The 21120-nt window shown below is 39.8% G+C and overlaps 1 protein-coding gene across 1 annotated transcript in view; it reads left to right on the top strand.

Annotated features, from left to right (window-relative positions):
- Window positions 1–278: 278 nt before the first annotated feature.
- Window positions 279–21120, top strand: part of LOC147199441 (gamma-aminobutyric acid receptor subunit pi) — a 37897-nt gene continuing 17055 nt past the window's right edge. Inside the window, exons 1-3 of the mRNA XM_086122535.1 lie at window positions 279–428; window positions 6119–6208; window positions 20274–20386. Of these exons, the coding sequence (XP_085978661.1) occupies window positions 6156–6208; window positions 20274–20386 (166 nt within the window). The 5' untranslated portion in view covers window positions 279–428; window positions 6119–6155. The remainder of the gene's footprint in view (window positions 429–6118; window positions 6209–20273; window positions 20387–21120) is intronic.

The raw sequence follows: 21120 nt of genomic DNA, 5'->3' as shown, positions 1-21120 counted from the left end.
TTGTGAGTACAAATGGAACTAATATTATTTCTTAGATTTGTCACTTCATGAATGTCATTTGATTATGACAATGAGGTATGTGGGAAATGTCCCTGCGTTTTTTTTTTTTTAAATCTACAGTGCATGATGACAACGTGAGTGGTCCTCATCGCGGCAGATTCTGATTCCATGTCTTGGAGATTCCACATCTGCTCCGCGTGCGTCATTGCGCAGAAGCACGTCCAGCCCATAAGTGAGGTGGGAATCTGCTGACTGATCACAAACGGTTGTTTTGTCGCTCTTACGTGAGCTCGGATCAGCAGGTGCTGTCTTTAATAGAACTGTCTCCACCGAAAGGACACAGACGAGAAGGGGGATTTCTTCCATCGCGGATGGCGTAAATCAGAACGCAATAAAATATGTGACATCGAAACAATCGGCAGATTCAGGTACGTTTCATCTTTTACCCTGTGTAAAACTGGCAGTAGCACTTTTTATATGTGAACAACCCCTTCCGCTTATTTGTAGAGGTTTTTTTTAAATTCATTGTCGGAGCCGTTTTTTATTTTCCTGCGCCGCTTTTCTCTCCAGCGCGCGCATCTGTAGAGCGTGAAGGCATTTGAAGTCTGCTGAAGATTCTGAACTTTAAAGGACGGGAATGATTTTTTAAAAAAACTTCCTTTCTTCTGAAATAGTTCTGCATAATCGATTATCACTACCATGATGTAGTTCATACACATTCGTCACCCTGGTTATTCGTGCATGTGCCATCTCCTTAATTGGCTGTAATTATTTCTCTTCGTGCACCACTGCATAGTATTTGCATCGTATTTGTTGGTGGAAATGTCGGGGGTTAACGGGTTTTACGTGCTTTTCGATCAGTTTAATGATTTAGGCATGGGGGGCGGGTAGTTGGAGGAGAAATAAAATGTTCCAAGTGGGATTCATTGACAAAGCTAAAGCACCCTTTAATTGTGATAAAAAGGTGAAAGTCAGGAATGAAGTACACTGAGAGATTCAAGGTGCTCAGTGCTGTATACGACTCTTAAATAAAGTGTAATTCTAAAATTCAATTTTCAATCAAACCTGTCAGATCTGTGGTTATTATGTTGCTCAGTGGCACAAATATTTCTGAGATGTTTAAATAACTCATAGTACTTATGCAATGATTCTACAATGCAAAGCCATGCCAAAAATCTCCCTGTTATCTTTACAAAACATGATGTTGCATTTCTCTAAGGCCTCCTCTAATTTCACAAAGTATTTGTCAGCAACCACTCATTGCCTTTTATCTTTGGAACAAACACATATTACAGGGCATAGTTAATTGGTACAGCTTTTGTTCACTCATTGGCTCTAAATTGCCAGCTGCCAGCTTTCAGATCTCACAATGCAGGCCAACCATCACAAACCGGGACTGGAGGCTAGAGGAACGTGATTTACATAAATAGAGTTGTGTGGCAAATGGAAGTGTTATCGGAACTCCAGAGCCCCGAATGCTATTGTGTTTCTTTCTTTGCATGGATGGAGGACCTCAAGTATCGGTGACAGAAATTAAAAATGTTTTTGGTTTATTGATATTTAGCAGGGGCGTCACTAGTGGTGGTGTGCACCCTATCTGAAACCAGTACTTGACTCAGACCAGAACAAGATCAGGTCGGGACACACACACACACATTATATATATAGGTGTATGTATATATATATATATATATATAAATAAAAAAATATATATATAAATAAAAATATAAATATAAATAAATAAATAAATAAGGGCGGCCCGGTAGTCCAGTGGTTAGCACGTCGGCTTCACAGTGCAGAGGTACCGGGTTCAATTCCAGCTCCGGCCTCCCTGTGTGGAGTTTGCATGTTCTCCCCGGGCCTGCGTGGGTTTTCTCCGGGTGCTCCGGTTTCCTCCCACGTTCCAAAAACATGCATGGCAGGCTGTTTGAACACTCTAAATTGTCCCTAGGTGTGAGTGTGAGCGTGAATTCGAACCGATTGGCTGGCAACCGGTTCAGGGTGTCCCCCGCCTACTGCCCGAAGACAGCTGGGATAGGCTCCAGCACCCCCGCGACCCGAGTGAGGATGAGCGGTTCGGAAAATGTATGTATGTATTACTGTATATGTATATCTAAGGGGGCACAATTGTTGATTGGTTAGCACATCCCTCACAGTGCAGAGGTCATGGGTTAGATTCAATGGGTTTGCATGTTTTTCCCGTGCAGGTTTTCTACGGGTACTCTGGTTTTTCCTCCCACATTCCAAAAACATGAAGGTAGGTTAATTGATCACTCTAAATTGTCCATAGCTGTGATCGTGAATGTGAATGTTTGTCTGTTTATGTATGCCCTGCAATTGGCTGGAAAACCAGTTCAGGGAGTAGCCCCCTACTGACCGAAGTCAGTTGGGATAAGCTCCAGCGCACCCGCGACCCTCATGAGGATAAACAGATTGTAATATGGATGGATGGATATTACCTGCTCAAAAAATAAAGGGAACACTTGGAGTTACATTGTGCTGTTTAAGTGTTCCCTCTTATTTTTTTGAGCAGTATATATTGCAACCATTACAACTGTTTGGAAATGTCCGGCGAACATCTTTGCAACTGTTTCCAAATTTGAAGGAACCCTGACCAAAAAACAACATTCAATATTTGCGCAAACCTTCGTAGCTCAGTGAGATACGTTCGCAAAGAGGGCAAGCGTTATAGAAAATGGATGAATGGCTAGATGCTAGATCTCATCCATCAAGATTGTCCCTTTGGCTCCTTGTTGACTGTTTTCTGTACTTAGACTTGCAAGATGCACATGAGAATTAGCCTGCTCAGTGTTATCTGAATGGGGAGCTCACCCCAAGCACGTTATTGATGTCAGTCGGAGACCATATGCTATTCACTTTCTGACACTTGCATGCAGTGAAATCGTCAATGAGGACACCATAGGTTTGTTTGAAGTAGAGCTTCACAATGACATAAATCCTTCTGGTATTTTCCACCTCGATGTCAGTCTCCAGATTCTTCTTCAGAGAAGCAGTTTTCCCCCAGGCTTTCGTTTTCAAGGATTACTTGTCAAAGAAATGTGGCCAAAGCTTAGATGTAGGGATGCTGAGGAGTTCAAAAAAATAAAAAAGTCACATCGGATTAAGGGTGTGAGCAATGCATCATCCTTTGTCTGTGGTTCTCAGCCTTGGACATTCAAATCTCCTTTCACATTAAAGCAAAAACACTCATCGATTTACACTTGAATAGCACCAAATTAAAATGGCTTTTTATGAATAATTTCCCCATCCACTGAGGAGAACCGTTTGTAGCGAATTCAGTCTTTTTGGAAATCATGCTCCACACTTCACGCAGAGATGGAGACATGTGCTCCCATTTCTTTTCTTCACATCACCTCCAACTTCATCAAGTTGCGGAATTGAAATGGACGGACATTTTGAAGTCCCCACACATGTCAAATCAGGTTTTACTTAAGGCCCTGGCTATTCCACGCCTGTCTTCCTCCCACCACCATGCCTCCGGTATAAACCAAGTGGTGAATGATGCCTGGTTTCCTTTACATGAAATTGTGTCTTGAGCTCATTTTGTTTCTCACCGTTTGTGTCTTCGGTTAGTTGTTAACTATTTAGGCTGGATTGCAATTGCCATTGCGGAACGGTTTTGGTTGAAGTCTAACTGCTGAGGCAGAGCAGTTCTTTGCTCAAATGTATTCAATGGTGATTTTCTAGACCTTACTATTATATGGTTGGAGCCATTTAAGCTCTGACACAACCACTCAGGGATTCATTTGTAAATTGCAGCTGTAAAGTGTAGAAATGACAATAACTGAGTAATATAGAATATTTTGAGGCCAGATGTGACTCATACAGTATGTGTCTATGAGAAAGAAATATGAGTGACTCATTTCTGCCTGACATATATTGTTGTATTTCTTTATGCCCTTTTTCAAGTCTGCTTTAAATCAAAATGTCCACTGACGATAGACTCCCACTCTTAAAATGTGACACTTCTCTTGTAGCTGGTCATTGTAATAGAGCAGATGCAGGTCTGTGGTTTGTCACATATCACATATCTTTACTACAGTTTGTTATGGGCTCGATTGTATCTGATACATGCTGCTCTCTGGTGTGAAAAAAGAACAAATGCAGATTTGTGTAGCCCTCCTCCTTGCGTCAAGGTGGATTATCATTCATTATGTATAGCCCTATTACACACATATTGATTTCAAAGTACGTGTCAAAATGTTTCTCCAAAGCCAATGTCACTCTCTCCTGCATTACTTGACTATTTACAGTGTGCAGTATTGAGCTGCCTCCACCACATTGATTTTCACAGCCGTAGTGATCCAACTCTCGGGAGGCTCACCGTCGGATGGGCACGTACCTCAGTTCAAGCTGAAATAGCATTAGGGCTGCAACTAACAATTATTTTAATAATCGATGAATCTTTTGGGGTGGCCCAGTGGTCCAGTGGTTAGCGTGCCGACATCACAATGCAGAGGTACGGGGTTCAATTCCAGCCCCGGCCTCCCTGTTTGGAGTTTGCATGAATTGATGCATAGATTTTTTTCTGGAGCAAAGTGGGACCTTTCCAAACATTTCCTTATGTATTTTTTCACAGATAGGAATTTCCTCCCTGGGACAAACTGTCACCATTATATACTCATAATCTCTTTATTGACAAAACAAAAATCATTTTTAACATTTTAAAAGTCTTCATAGCCAACAGTGTAAAAATAGTTTAGCCATACACACACACACGCACATTGTTGTTATATAAATGAAGGAAATACAAAGACATCGACCACATACATCTACAGCATGACGAATCTGTCTGCCTGCACCTCCATCAAATACAGCAAAATCTCATTCGACTTTATGTCATGACCCCTCTTGCGCCAGAACTTAGACTTAGTCTTAGGTCATCTAAAATTTAGTCTCTTCTTTCTTACCAAATTGAGGGGGTGAGCCAAGGGAGGGTAGTAGAAAATGCCTTCGGGCCAGCGGAACACCGAGACGCACAGTGTCGCCTACTAAATTCACAAACACCCTAAATTAGACTTGCCCCGGCACAAAAATGAAGTTGTGCCCATTTTTTACGCCAAGCACACGGGCTCCTCCCTACAAAAATCATGCCCAGAGACTCCAAGGGCTTAAAGAATGAATACATGAATAAATACATAAATAAATAACTTGTTGGGGAAAAAAAAACCCCAAACATTTTTTGTCAGATCATGCAAAACGTTAATTTAGGTTAAGGTACTTGCAGATAAATTTTCAGGTCAGCGATAGCCTTAAAAAGTAATTTAAAAAGTAAGTTAGACACATCTGAAGCGCCTGCTTTACACAAGAGGACACTTTGTCAGAAAATGGTTCGGGACTTGGCCATCCTTGTTGATATAATTCACAATTCTACAAAACATTGTTTTCTTCCATATTCTAAAAACAGACAGCATTGTTAATTGAAGAATCTACAATGTTTTTGTTGTGGAAGCGAGTGGAAATAATTGTTTGTCTTCACTACATTTAACCTGCGGTTGCCATATATTTACATTCAACATGAAGTAACATCTGTCGATATTTCCTTTGCCAAATTTGCCTTCTACGGGAGTCCGGACAAGTGGTGAGCAGACAACTCTCGGAAGGTTTTCTGATTACTTTCATCTTCTGAGACTTCTGAGACACCCACTTGGCGGAAACTGCACTGCTCCTTTTTGCTTTTCGAGCAAGACGTGACCGTGGCTTTGAGCCACACAGGCTTCACAGACCGAGAAGTCATTAACAACATGTCATTATGCTATATAGGGAATATCCCAAATGCATGCCAACATTGTATCTCACTGCTGTAGAAGGTACATGCATAAAGATACAGGGTCTTTTGAGGTCATCAGACAGCCAGGGGCCATTCTTTTCTTTCATTTGAGCTAAACTAATGTATATTTGACGATATTTTGAGCAATCAGCAAGACTGTCTGTGATGCCTGGTCTCTGAATTGGTTCTGAAATAGCCGTGGTATTTTCGAGGCTGTTGTTAAGCACAAGCACTTTCTTGCGTCATTTTTTTAAAAGGCAACACAATCTATCAAGTCTTGCGTCATGCTAACTTGTATGCTAATATCTTCTGTGTTTCTTGCTCCAGATCCCAATCTCTACAGCTTCTTACTTCCTCTGCAGCCATGGGTCTATTTGTGTCTGCAGGGACCTTTTTCTCTGTGCTCCTCATTAGCAGGTAAGATGGCTTAAAGAAGACGAAATACAATTACTGAAATTTGCAAACATAAACCTTAGCAAAAGAATTATAATGGGCTCTACTTTTGTAGATGGGAAATGTGCGCTAGGGCACCATGCTCGGCATTCCAGTGGACCGAGGGCGTTGTCTATCACGCGCACCCGGCACACCTGACTATTTGGTGGCTGAAAGTAGATTTAACTTTGGACTAGCTAGAAGCAGGTCTAAGTTGTGACGCAGGTGATGTGACACTATTTTGTGGAATTTGAGCGAGGTGCAGGCAAACAGATTTTGAGCTGTACGGATATGTGTGGTGGCTCTCATCGCTTTCCATTCATAAATATAACAATATTCATTGAAACCTCTGAGTTGTCGAAATCAATACATTATTATTACTCTTATTATAAATTTTACTGTACCTTTAAAATCCCTCTCGCAACAGCATATGTCACAGGGATGGAACACAGTCTCCAAGTGTCCATTTCACAGCGGTGTTTTGTGATCAACCTGGCCAACTTTACATCATCCACCTGTGGAGGTCTGCTTGCAGTTAATTATAATTGTACCTTGCGAGTTTCAATCTTCTGCATGGACTTCAGTGATTCTATTTCTGTTTCCGAAATGTCAAAGACTGTGTGCCTATTGTGTACTGATTTTAAAGAGGAGCAAATTCCATTGGTTGGAAAATGAGTGAGGTGTTTACACATACAACAGCGCAAACACCCGTTTCTAATTGTTCTCATTTGCAAAAAATACAAAAAGAGAGAAAACTCCACCCATGTGCTAGATTTGCGCTGGAAATGAAAATAGCGGCCAATAAATGCATGTCAGATTCTAATTTGAAATGTTTATGTGAGGTGAGAAAAGGAGAACATACAGTGGAAAGGGTGCGCGATATAGACAGTATATTCAAAGGTATGAATTTGCCTAAAGGTAAAGATTTGTAATAATGTTCTCTTGAATTTTCCATGTGTATGAGCATACACACAAGCTCTTTGAGCATCCCTTGGACTATGGTGAGCCACATTAGATTTGCACATGGCGACCAAAATAGTATCACACCTGTTCAAAACCTGCGATCATGAGAACAAGTTAGATGATGTAAGTATGTTACAAAAAAAACAAAAAACGATTCTAAACACCTATATATCAAAATGGAACATATCATTGATAGACATTTGTGACATGAAAACAATCAATCCCAGTTTGTTACTTTTATTTCAGCACACAGGTAATTTTAAGCTGAAATAATTAAGTCTCAATACAATCTGTATAAATATGATTCCACATTGTGCACACATGAACATATAATTTAATAAAACTTTGAAAAAAAATTGGGAGTGAATTGACCTCTGAAACAGGAGAAATAGGGCCATGTTTAGACTTCCTAAATGAAATGATCCACGTGTCACCGACAGCATCTTCTCAGTGGTGACTGAGTGTTAGTTTGTGTCAATGTATGCTTCAAAGTAAACTATAACATAACAACTGAGTGTGCACCCTTCGCTACTGAAACAGTAAGGGAAGTGGGAATGGTGTGGTGTCCTGTTTGTTGATTAAACTGCGGTGGAAATGATGGAATGAGAGTATAAACATCACAATGTGTGTGGTGCTCGCCAGCATCATTGTGTGTATTGAGAGGGTGAGAGATGTGCAGAATTGCTCACGAGCGCAGTTGAGAGGAAACTTTGATTTTGACCGTACCATCCGATTGTGGTAATGCATGTTGATTACATCTTTGTATCTAACACCTTCCCTGAGCACTGCTCAGCGTGAGAGAAATGCTCAAATTGTACACCCACGGTGGTCGACTGGTAAGCACATCTGCATCGCAGTGCAGAGGTGCAGGGTTTGAAGATAGCTGGTATAAGCTCCAGCATACCCATGACCCTCACGAGTATAAAGCGGTTCAGAAAATCGATACATGTAAAAATGAAAAAAATATTATTTTAATATATTTTTACGCTTAATTCTATATCGAGATATATACCGCTACCGCTACCACAAAGGGATGCAATTGATACTGTGATGTGAATTTTGGGTCATATTACCCAGCCGTAGTGAGAAGAGGCTGTATCATTTCTGTGTGGACTGTAAAGGCTCACTCGACAATCACAATCAACTCCAGTTTTCAGAGCGTGACCATTAAAATTCCATTAACGCTTTCATGATGCTGTTGAACACAAATTAGATCTGCAGAGATCCAATCCAAAGACACACCAGCACAGGCCTCATGAGGATGATGGGATATTTTGTGCCACATTTGTCTGTTGTCTGCAACAAAAAAACAGAAGCCTCTACTCCTCCTTCTCACTGTGTCTGAGCTCCAGAGGTGAGCATTCACTCAAAGCTCATCCGAAAAAAAAAGAAAAAAAAACACAGCACCCATCCATCCATCCATTTTCAACCCTGCTTATCCTGAACAGGGTTGCGGCTGATGCTGAGCCTATCCCAGTTAACTTCAGGTGAAAGGCAGACTACACCCCGAACTGGTCGCCAGTCAGCCGCAGGGCACATATAGAGACAAACAACCATTCACACACACACATCCACACCATCAGTGAGTGGGAATCAATCGCACGCTACCCGCTCACGAGCCAGCCTAGTGTACCACTACACAGCACCGAAAATACTCCAAAAGCAATTGTTCTGTTCTGTTAATTTTGACCTCTCGAAACATTACGTTTTAAAGTACTTTATTACATTTGTAGGCTCCATGAATTTTTTTGTATATGACCCCGCAGACCTAATCTGCAATACTATGCAGTCTATCAGCGAAGCCAAAGATCAGAGGCTGGACAGCCTTTGTGCAATTAATAACGAGATATTTCGCTCTAGCACTGGACTATAGTAAATGTTCTACATCCATTTTACAAACGCATATGGTGACCTTGACAGGACCAGAAAACCCCCAAGCCATTTGTTGCCTTTTTTACAAAATGCATACACATAAAGGGTCATAGAAGCCGTTCATCTGCCACAAGACACTCACTGAGGCATGAATGAACTATTTGAATGGATCTGCTAGTTGTTGGTTTTGTTTCCTTGTGAAGATGAAGACAAGTGCTTCTAAACAGACGCAAGGGCAAGCGCTTTCATCCTTTCGTTTAATTTTCTCCTCATCTGTTCTGTTACATATTCAGTGATTGCCCCAATGGCATCTGAGCAATTGCTATCCTGAGTTCGAACTATATTTTGTATGTTTGTCGCTTTAATGCTGCATGAGTTAAAATAATGATAATTCCGCTCCAGTGAGGCTTGACATACGCTTGGTTGTATGGTACAGGTTACAGATACAACGGAGAGTATTTTCCAACACAAATTGCAGACATCTTGCTGTTAGCTTTCTTGCCCTTAGTCATTTCATCCATTTGAATTCATAAAAATCTTTGGGACCGTTGTTGGAATACCTTATGGAAGAGATGAAACACTTGCATATATTTATCAGCCTTTGAATCTCTTGACAACAGAATATGTCATGTAATAAAGTTCATGTCATTTGATTTGAAGAGCTTCTCGTGTTGCAAGACTTTCTTCTCATTGACCAACTTAAACTGATCTATGGTTTAACTTTTCCATTTATTCATGATGCAATGCTGACTGAACTCCCTTTGCCATATTCATCAGGCTTAATTGTAGGTCCCCTATCTGGAACAATAGCTTCCCACTGTTGGGATTCTCTGCCGATTTAATCTTGCAAAGCAATTAAGCAAGGTTTCATTGACACTAATATTTCACTCGCTATTCCATTTTATGGAAAGCTTCAAACAACAGGGTTCTGTCTGTACTCATTGACTAAATGCAGCTCGCCATCACCTGCATCACCACTGCATGGGGGCACAATACAAATGACAACATGACTGGAGAACACATTGTACGATTGCATTTGATAGTGTGTCATTCAGATATATAAAACAATGCTGCCACCATGATCATAACTCTCAGTAGCTTTTTCAGTCCCACTTAGACTATCACTTCTACACAATTGGAGACTTCGACTACAACAACAAACACACTGGTTAATTCATTTCACAACTTTATGACAGTGTCGGTTAAAATGTAACCTTATATTCTGTAGAGGCAGACTGCTTTACATAGCTCTTGGACTGTCCTTATATTGCACACATGGTCATAATTTTGTGGTTGGCTGGTGTAGGTTCAAAACGAATCATTTTGCTTTTGTAACAGTTCAACGATGCCACTTGTAATTGCTGCCACTGACTAATTTCTTATATGCTGGACGTGCAACCGTTTGGGTTATGAGAGTGAGTGTTGGTCTGGAAGTGCCTTTAGACTTGAATGAGTATGTTTTCTTAATAGCAGAGAAGCCTGGAATGAATAAACCAATAAATAAATAAATGAATAAAATGTGGCATGATCTAAATGAAGGAGCACCATGGTACAACATCATCCATTTGAAGGCCTGCAGTCCTTCTGCTTCCTTGCTGGAGTACATTTTCCACATAATCTCACTATTAAAAGCTTAAATAAGATCTCTGGCCTGTATTTTCTTAATTAAGACCACCCTATAAAGTATTTTCATGGAAGTGAAGATTTTGGCCAAAGCATCAGCTTTATAGACTAGTGCTATTAATTGCACCCTGGAGCTCAATGACACTGTGCATGCAAGCTTAGTTCGTGGTAAATACATAAATAATGGTGTTGCTGTGAGACAGCTTTGCTAAAGACGCGGCAAACTGTATCCTGTATTTTTTTCGTTACAGGTGTTATGACAGTTTCGCATAGCCTTGACCTAAGACATTTAATTTTAAGGAAGGTCTTGATTGTCCTTATTAATTACACCTAATGACTAATCAACGGTTTGAAGGCTGTGAAAGATAGACAGACACGATCAACATCACTGATATATTCTTCACGCGGAGCTGCTGTCACAACTCATCTGCGATGCAAAAAACACCTATTTTATGAGTTTTGGTTTGGTCAGCCAGTGCAAGTTTGAACTTTCATTTATGTTTTTGAAGTGTTGCATGTCTTGTGGACATTTGGCCAGCTGCAGGATCCTTTATTGTAAAAAACAAACAAACCAAAATAATATTAGTAATAATAAAATAAAATAAAAATTCTCCAAATTCGCTGGTCAAAGAAAAGTACAATTGAAAATCGGCAATTAAACAGAGTGGATTGAAAAGTTTGCGTTAATTCTCCCTGCTAGCATACGATTTGTTTTAGTATGTTAGGAGACAAAACAAGAACAAGAAAAATAACACTGCACTAAATTTAACATATGAAGCTGTAAGCATGATTCTTTTCACTTCTGTGACACAACAATAAAAAGGGACCGAGTGCTCACTTCGATTGACTTATATTTTCAGTCAACACAAAAAGCTATTTTGAGAAGCAAAAATAATACAAGAAAGCATGCCTGACTTTTTCGAGGGCAAACTAAACGATGAAATGACAGCTAAAACTAAACTGAACCGTATCTCTGATTTAACAACAGCCAGATGCACTGACGTACTAGCTGATGATCTACTTTATCAGCTTTGTGATTTGATAAAAAAAATGAAGAGCGCATTTCACTTGCTCTGGATGCCTCCCCTGACACCACTGATAAAGCGTAAATGATGGTATCGAAAAAGGGACTCTGTTGAAGATGGGTTGGACATGGCAAATCACTCGGGGCAGACAAAGGGTGAAGACATTTCACAAATGCAGGAAAAAAAAAAAGAATAGATCAGAAGTACGTGGTGTCGATTGATACTGATGGAGCTCCAGCTGCAGTTTGATGGGCAGAGCGATAAGACTGGCTGAGTTTGTAAACACGTAACTATCAATTTGCTACTCAAAAGCAGTTCCCAATAGTTCCCAATGACAACTCAAACCTGAGATGACATTTTCGGATGGTGGAAAGGCTGAACAGGAGACGGTAGAGGCGGCGAGCTGTTTAAATAGGTCAGCGAACCCACTCCTTTACCAATCACGTGTCGACAATCAGGTAAGGCTTAACGGGCGACACCTGCTCCACTCAATCAAAAACACACACACACACACACACACACACACACACTAAGGTGAGAGAGAGGACATGGCAGCACACATATACAGAAATGACCCATATGGTCATAACAACCCCTGCCTAAAAATCTGACATTTACACCCTAGTATAGGGTTGCGAAAATGCAATTCAAGGAGCGACAACAGAGCATTTTTTTACATAACGCCTGATAGTAGCCAGTCATCCCCAAAGGGCCGATGATAAATGATTGCCTGAATTTTGGCTGTCACAGGAAAAACTTGGCACCGACTGACTTATTTCCCAAATAAGTACAGTCATAAATGGTTGGATAAATTTAAATTCGGCTAGGTTGAGCACCAGAGACGCTGCGCGCAAACGATCAAACATTTGTTGGAGTGTTTTCAAATTTTTAGTACATCGATGAGTAGGCCACGGTATCATCGAGATAGAGCTCGACACCACACCTAAAAGTGTTCATCAGCCGTTGGAAAGTGGCTGGTGCATTATGTAGCCCAAATGTCATGACTGTGTACTGTGAAAAAAAATAAATAAATAGCAAGTGACAAATGTACTGATTTCTGACGACACAGTCATCCATTCGAGGCAGCGGGAAGGAGTCAGGTTTGGTGAATGCATTAACCTTGCAGTCATCATTACAGAACCATGGGGTCTACATCTTTTACTTTGTTTTATACTATGGCCAGAAACAGACTGGCCAGCCAGGAAATCAGCAGAATGGAGCCCATTCAGGAGACTATGTCAACACCAATTTATCATACGGGGGCTTATTCACAGAGCAGTGTCTTTTTCAAACTACCGGTACATTCGATGGTAAGGGTTCAGATTTATAAACATCTGAGAAAACACCCCAGGTAGGTCCATTTCTGGCTCCAGTATTCCAGTTGTCAAAACATGACCTGTTTGTTAATTAGACAGCCATATGCGACTGCCCATTTTCTTTAGTGTTTAGTTTGTAATGCACCTTGCATTACAAAGTTATGGCACTCTATTTTTCTTGCCACACATGCACTTTCACACTTAACAATATTAGAGTGTTGAGTCAGATTAACAAATGACCATTCAAAGCATTCCTGAGTAAAATCACCACTGGGTGCACTTAAAGAAGTCAGGCACATTCTGTGTCAAGATTGGAGGAACATTACCGATTGATAATCCTAATGAAAGTTCTTGCTGGACAGGAGCCAATCACAATAAACACATTTTTGTTAATAATCTCTCAGGGCACCAATTAAAACAGAGAAGATTGATCAATGTAATGGTTGATTTTTTTTCTTTTCTTTTTCTTTAATACACCTCTCGGGGGCGATTTTATTTGATCAGAGGTGTCAAACTTTCTTTTATCTTAGTCTGCATCACCATGATGCCTGCCCTCAGAGGCTGCATCATTATGATGGCTGCCCTCAGAGGGCTGGTTGTAAACACGGAAGAATTGTATTAACAATAAATCTTCGCCATAGTACTAAAGTATTGCCTCTGCATTGAACTGAATCATTTTAACATCACAAAAAGAAAAATGAGTCACTCAACCACCTGGCTTCTGCGCAGACAAGTGTGGTCGGTTTGCAGTCGGTTCAGTGACAGTGTGAATGTGAGCGTGGACGGTTGTCTGTCTGTGTGTTTCAGTGGGAGTGATGGGTAACCATTCAATGGTTTTGGCTGACTTTCAGCAGTGTCGAAAATGGAAAGGATCGGTAAACGGAAAAACGAATTTTGACACAGGAGGTTTTTTTTTAATTTTTATTATCCTCAAAAGTCATATTATTCAGTGAACCCCATGTGTTGCCTTTGTTTTAATCTTGTTTCAAACGCGATTGTGAGGTCAGATGGTTGTTTGTCTATGTATGCCCTGCAATTGGTTGGCAACCAGTTCAGGGTGGATAATTGCAAAAAAAACAAACCAACCAAAACAAAACCTTACAAAGTTCAACAGTGTTTTTAATTGGATTTTTAGTCTGGAAGAAAATGCATATATTATGGAAATGTGACTTCAATCTGTAATAATAAATCTCGAGTACAATTAACTCATGAAAATGTATTAGTGAATCCCTCGTGACTCGCAGTTTTAGGAGTAACAACAAACTTTGCGAGAGCTGTATCCTTGCCAGCACCGAAATGCTTCAGAATGCTTCAAATATATAAATAAATCAATAAATCAAATTGGTGCCTGCACATATGGTCAAAACACTTGGGATTTTCTGTGCAAAAAAAGGCATAGTTTGGATTGGCGGTGTGAGATAACGACGTGAATCAATAAAAGATGTGTGGGAAGCCGGCACAACTGTGTGCATATTGCTGAGTGGGAGGAAGCATGAACGGAATGACAGGGAGAAGAATGTCCATGGAGAGCATTACTCAGCTCACTGCAGGGAGGGTATGTTCATGTATATTAATCTGTTATGAAATGCGCAAGAGCCGCCTGGACTGATGCTTCGTTTGAATTGAATGAAGATTGGGAAGAAGAGTTCTCTGGGGTTGGGAGGTCTTTCAAGGGGTTATGTCATGAAACCGTATCTGAAAAGGCAAATTCTGCCACAGGGTGTGAGACCTTCATTCCAAGGCACCTCTGTATAACTATGTCTGAACGGATTCATCCAACCAAGCATCCAACATGAAGCCAACACACATTATTAAAGCCTTTAGGCCACCAAATGTATAGAGAGATGAAGGCCATCCAAGTGGTCGCAAGTTACCACAGCTTCAAATGATACATACTTCACTTTGCAGTCGAGGTCAAGGACCTTCCAGTAGAAAATTGATTCATCCTGAAAGTGAATTTGAAGATCATGTTACTTAATTGGTATTGTGATCTCATTTTCCTCACCTATAAATATCATTTAAGAATGTAGCAATCAAAACCAAAACCAAGACATTGATTAATTGTTGTTCAGGAACAAGTGGTGAATAGTTCATTAATGTGCAATCTGCAGCTTTTTTGCCCTTTTGTGTGTGTTTTTGCTCATTGATCAGTAGCAACATGATTCACAGTGCTGCCATTGTTTGTATTTCCTTCTTATTGATCTGCACTGAGGAGTCACACTGAAAATAATCGATGCATTTTCAATACCATTTGTTCTGTACACAGTCACGAGGGAGTGTTGGAGTGTATCCTAATTTACTAAAGCTTTGTGATAATTATTCTTTATTTTACTCCCAATAAAGACATGATCAACAAAATACAGTTTACAGAATCTACAATACAACACACATACACATATGTTATGTACAAGGATGATGATATATCATATGCGCCTCCTAAGCTTTCATTTTTTTTCCATTTCAGGCGCATACCATATTTTGATCAATTGACTACTTTTAAGTTATGCATACGAGTTAAGGAAGACAAAAGGTTTTGGATAAAGGTTAAATAAAAACAAAATTAAACACCAATACAATTGTTTATTTTCATATTCTTTAGCCCAGTACATTTTCCATATCTTACTCGTCTGATTTCACTACCTTCTCCATCAAAAAAAAAAAAGACATAAAAAAGACGTGGTGCTCAAGGAGAGGGAGTAAAAAACGTTTATAAGTATTTCTTTTTCTATTTATAGTTTCATAGTATTTGTGAAACTGCAGAGTGTACGTTTTTTTTCCAATTTAAACCACCCTAACCATTTCCAGCAAAACATTTTAAGGCCACACTATCGCCTTCAGTTGAAGTTGCTCCATCATTTGTAAACATGTCTGGAATGCTTGTACATAATTTAAACAATTCAAGTTGTAAGATAATGATGTTATATAGTAGCAGCGGCTTGCTGGTGCAATATGCTGCGATTCACATATGATCCGATGAGTCACCTAATCGCGATTACCAATTGTTTTTTCGTAAATAAACATGAGTTTGCTGACTAATCTTTCCCATGATCCTTGGAAGGCGTTACAATATATTGTTTTTAAAAATAATTGAATATAGCCGGGCAGCAAGCCTCTACGTAGGCGACATAAAGTTAGCTCTACTGCGGCGCTTGATTAAGCACCAAATAGTTAAAAATTCTGATGTTGTTACACTTGACAGACTTTTCGAACATATCACATAAGGAGTAATGACAAATATACTATCAGCTTACTCAATTGTCTACGGTCCGCTTGGTCAAGGTGAAATGCACTTGAGTTTTTTCCTTAATTGGAGTCGCGGTGGGAGGCAAAGGGGGCAAGTGCGAGTGAATTCTGATTAAAATGTTTTTCCACACTATTGAGACAATATCAGAAAAATCTCTAATAAAGCATGAAGAATTTAGTACTGATTGACTCATTGCCAACAGTCGGGGTGGCAACTGGGGTAGCAAGGCATTTTCTGCTGGTGGCAGCTCGGCTCATGTAAAACCACCTCGAGATCTCAGTATTTACATTCTAAATTGAAATCAGCGTAATTTGTGGTATAAACACAAATTTTCTTCTAATAAGTATTGATAGGAACATGCCTCAATTTGTATGCGTACCAGAAAGATATGGAGTGTTCATGTAGGAATATTGTCGGTTTAATCTTTTGAAGCCTTGGAAAATAAATGACAATTAAAAATGTAGAAGTATTATTATTATTATTATTATTATTATTTTTATTTGGATCTGGATCTTAAGTATGGCTTGCCACCTGGATTGCATCAGCGCCCTGAGCTCAGTTGTGGCCCCTCAGTGTGTTATCTTATTATTCTTGATAGGCAGCCCAGTGGGCAGGTGTGTCAGGTCTGTCAGATTCCACCCTGGGAAAATCTGCCCTCTGAAGACTTTGCTTTCAAATGGGAGGAGAAAGTTACCGCAGCTCAAAAATAGAAATGCTGTTTGTGGGCATAAGCAGGTGTGTTATTGTTTAATGTGCTGCTTAAACCATAGCAAGACAACAAAATATCTACTTTTCCTCTTTATCATGCTGTCTTCACATACTGTAATAAATAAAGAAGTCTTATTGATTACAAAAGCAATCTAAACCTAAAGGGAAGTGACTGTTACAGGAAGTGAAGAATAAAGTATGTGTCTTACGTTTGCTATTTTCGTAGAGGCACACAGATAGAAATGGGCGTTTGCACCATGGTGGGAGTGAACACAGCTGGCTTGTTTACGACCAATGGAAGCAACTCCCGCATTCCCTTTAAATTCCAGCGCAGGAGAAGCGCGTGGTTTACATGGCTGAAGCATAAACCGACTTGCTGGAGTCCATGTCGGAGGTCACTACAATCAGCTGATTCAGTGCATTTCTATAGGGCAGTGGTCCCCAATCTTTTTTTTCCCCCACGGATCCATTCCACATCATGACATATTTTGACCACTCATTCAACCATGCCACAATTGTATTTTTACTTACAAAGTAGCTGGGCAAAAAGTAGCCATTGTATGAAGTGACATTTCTGCCTAATGTGAGCAGATGTTATTTTTTGTGAGGCAGCATTTTATTGTCAGTCTATAATATATATTACTTGCACATCAAATATAACATAATTGAATCATAATTGAGGATATACAGTATATCCAGTCATTCCATTTTATTTCCTCAGCCACTGTTGTCTACTACATTGTAGCGGAAAGGTTTTCTTCAGTGGTTTGGTTTAAAAAAACAAAAAACAAAAAAGCCAAAGAATCCACTCATGCATTTTGCAAGCATAATTGTGAATGTAACCCTACAGGGTGAGCTAGAATGATAATGCAGTGTGCCAGAGGCAGAGCGCTGTCACCGCCGTCACTATCATGGCTTTAGCATCCAAGACTGTTGCCTGCTGAAACAACAGGCTCTAAGCCATGTGAGTGAGACTTCATGCAGCGTAGCAACAGGGTGCTGGGAGCAACTTACCAGCTGTCTCCGCTTATTTGACACAGTCAGGTGGTCTAAAAGCTGAACTTCGCATTCATCTGTGAGGAAGCTTGTCAGCTCCAGAGGTTCCACTTGGAGGCCACATGGGGCTTTGACAAGTAGGACACGCATGAGAACTTTTTTGAACTATTTCATTTAACAGTCATTTATTGCATTTTTAATATTACTTTCAAAATACAAATTATGCAGATTGCTTTTATCCAGAATGGTTTTTTATTGTTTAAAAATATTTGATGTTAATTTTCCATTTATCTAAAACTTTGATATGCTGTATTTGCAAATATAGAGTGCCATCTACAGTGACACATTCCACCACGTCTGTGCAGCAAAGCATAGCATATAAAATGTTACTGCTCACAGTAGACGCATGAAACATCATTCGCCTGGTGCCACAGATGTGAAATGACTTGGTCTAGAAAAAAAAATAGATATTCTTTGCTCCCTGGAGTTCATTTAAGTTCCAACTTCTACACTATTACATTTATTGCTCCACTAATATCCCAATTTTCTTGATGTACAGTATATTTAGTTTGTTGCATTAAACCAGTGCGTCTCAATTATTTTCTGATATGCACTGCTAGGAAGAAGAAAATATTTTGCAGCCCCCTCAACTCTCTGCCACCACTATACAGTAAACAGTATCATTTGCCTATAACATTTTTATGAGTACACCTCTGCATAAAATTGCTTGGCATATGCATAAAGAAGAACAAAATCAACTTACAACAAAGAAAAACGTTATTTAACATTGTTTTTATTCTCTCTGTGCCTTTCTTTTCATCCTTGTTCAATATGTTTCCATTGCGCCTTTTGTGCGTTTAATCACTTCACTACTTATGTCTTTGTGTGTGCATAATAAATAAATAAATAAACAATGTTTTAGATCACTGGTGCCCCGAGAGCCCCCCTTCCAGACTATTTTGCATGTTTGCATCCTGCCACCTGATTCAATCGGCTCATCAGCAAGCTTTGCAGAAGCCGGATAACGATTCTGATCATTTGAATCAGAAGTGTTGGAGCTGGGAAGCATGTAAAACAGGAGCAGACAACCCCCCCCCCCCCGTCTTAGTGCTAAAACTGCAAATTTCCCCAGTGTGGGACAAATAAAGGTTATCTTATCTTATCTTATCTCTGTACACTCTGACAATGGGAGTGCCACCGTCACCTATAGTAGTGTTTGTGCAATTACACTTGATTCTAATACTGGAAAAAAAAGGCATGTTCCCTAGGGTCACACACGCACACACACACACACACACACACTAACTGGCATCGTGATGCCTTCCCCGGGCACCCCGCCCCTCGTTATTTCGGAAGAACTGCATGAAAGAATGCTCATGTGGTGTGACGGTTGAGACGTCAACATTCCTGACTCTGATATTGTCGAACAAAGGAAGACCACAATAGAATATCTTAATATTTTAACTTTGTTGCAGCTTTAACTTTGAAACTGTTGCATCATTTTTTTTTATTTGACAATTTGTTTTTTTTGTTCATTATAGAATAGTGAGCGATGGGAATCTGATGCAGCATGTGGAGCGAGAATGAGGCTTGTCTCTGTAACAGCTTACTCTCTCCTCCTCGATTCACCTCTTACGTCATTGGCATCTGCCTACAGGAGCTTTTTGTCCAGAAGAAAATGTCTTGAATTTCCCACTTCCCAGTTTCTACACAAGCACGCACAGACAGTTTTGATGGCGGCGCGGGCACCCGCAGCGGCTCCTCTTGTTTTCTTATTGTCTGTTTGAGAGGGATGAAATTTCATCTGTGCTGTATGTTACACATTATGCACATTTGACAATAAAGTTGTACTTGACTTGACAGTAACATAAAGATGGGGGAGGACTGGGCGGGGCCCACAGCATATTGCAATTGCAAGCCATATAATTGGCTTCCCACATTCCAATAAGCCTTTATTGATAACGTTCGTAGCAAAAAAAAAAAAAACGACAAATTTCTTGAAAGCCACCAATTAAAATGCACGCGCATAGTGAATGGGTGGATCCTATGAAATGCAAAAAGGGATTCAAAACAACTCAACAAGCCTTTTGTGTGTGCTTCATGTTTTTCTTTTATTGGAAAATACCATTTATCTCCATTTCATGCCATGTCCTCTCTCAGCCAGTGTTGGTAAGATTTGCACTAGAACTAAACGGATTACCCCACTGTGTGGCACACACACACAAAAAACAAACAAACAAACAAACAAACAAAAAACTACTGCAGGTTTCTTCACTGTTTTGTCTTCTTACTGTCCTCCTCAGGTTGCTAGAGAGCTCCATGCTCAATGCAGAAATGAAGGAAGGAGAAATTCTGCCTCCAACCATTCAAAAGCTGATGAAAGGATATAACAAGTACCTGAGGCCGTTCTTTGACAGTAAGGAAACTACATTCTCATGTACAAATGACCCTTTCTGCGAGGATGACCATACTGTATGATCTTATTATGTGCAAGGTTGTTTCTACAGACAGAATAGTATAATGACATACGGTTGTTGTTTGTATGTACGTATGTACGTATGTTTCAGGTTGCCAAATAAAGGTACCGTATTTTCCGCACTATAAGGCACACCTAAAAGCATTCCATTTTATCAAAAGCCAACACTGCACCTTATAATCCAATGCGCCTTATATATGGATCAATATTCAGATTTCCTGGAAGTAGTATTTTAAATATTCTGTAAAGCACTTTGTTACAACTGCAGCGGTTGCGAAAGCTCTATATAAATAAAGCTGTATTGTATTGTATAATATTCCCTTTAACATAGCTCCATTTAGCGGATGCAAAACACATCCGGAGCCACTGTTGTAGCCTCTATTCTATGCGCCTTATAATGCGGTGCGCCCTGTATATGAAAACAGTTTTGAAAAAAGGCCATTCATTGAAGGTGTGCCTTATACTTCGAAGTGCCTTATCGTGCGGAAAATACGGTAGTACAAAACTATTTATAGACCACACTTGGTACAGTAATTAATAGTTGATATTCATTATTTATTTCAATGTAATTTCAGTAAGAGAACCAAATAGAGCACACGCTTAATGTTACATATGAGTACATTTGATGGTGATACAGGGAAAACAACTGACATTTAATTCTTAACAAGATTCGA

Source organism: Hippocampus guttulatus, chromosome 10 (genome assembly GCF_054856545.1).
Source record: "Hippocampus guttulatus isolate MCC_2025c chromosome 10, RoL_Hgut_1.0, whole genome shotgun sequence".
NCBI classification, from domain to species: domain Eukaryota; kingdom Metazoa; phylum Chordata; class Actinopteri; order Syngnathiformes; family Syngnathidae; genus Hippocampus; species Hippocampus guttulatus.
This window is presented reverse-complemented; position numbering and strand designations above follow the sequence as displayed.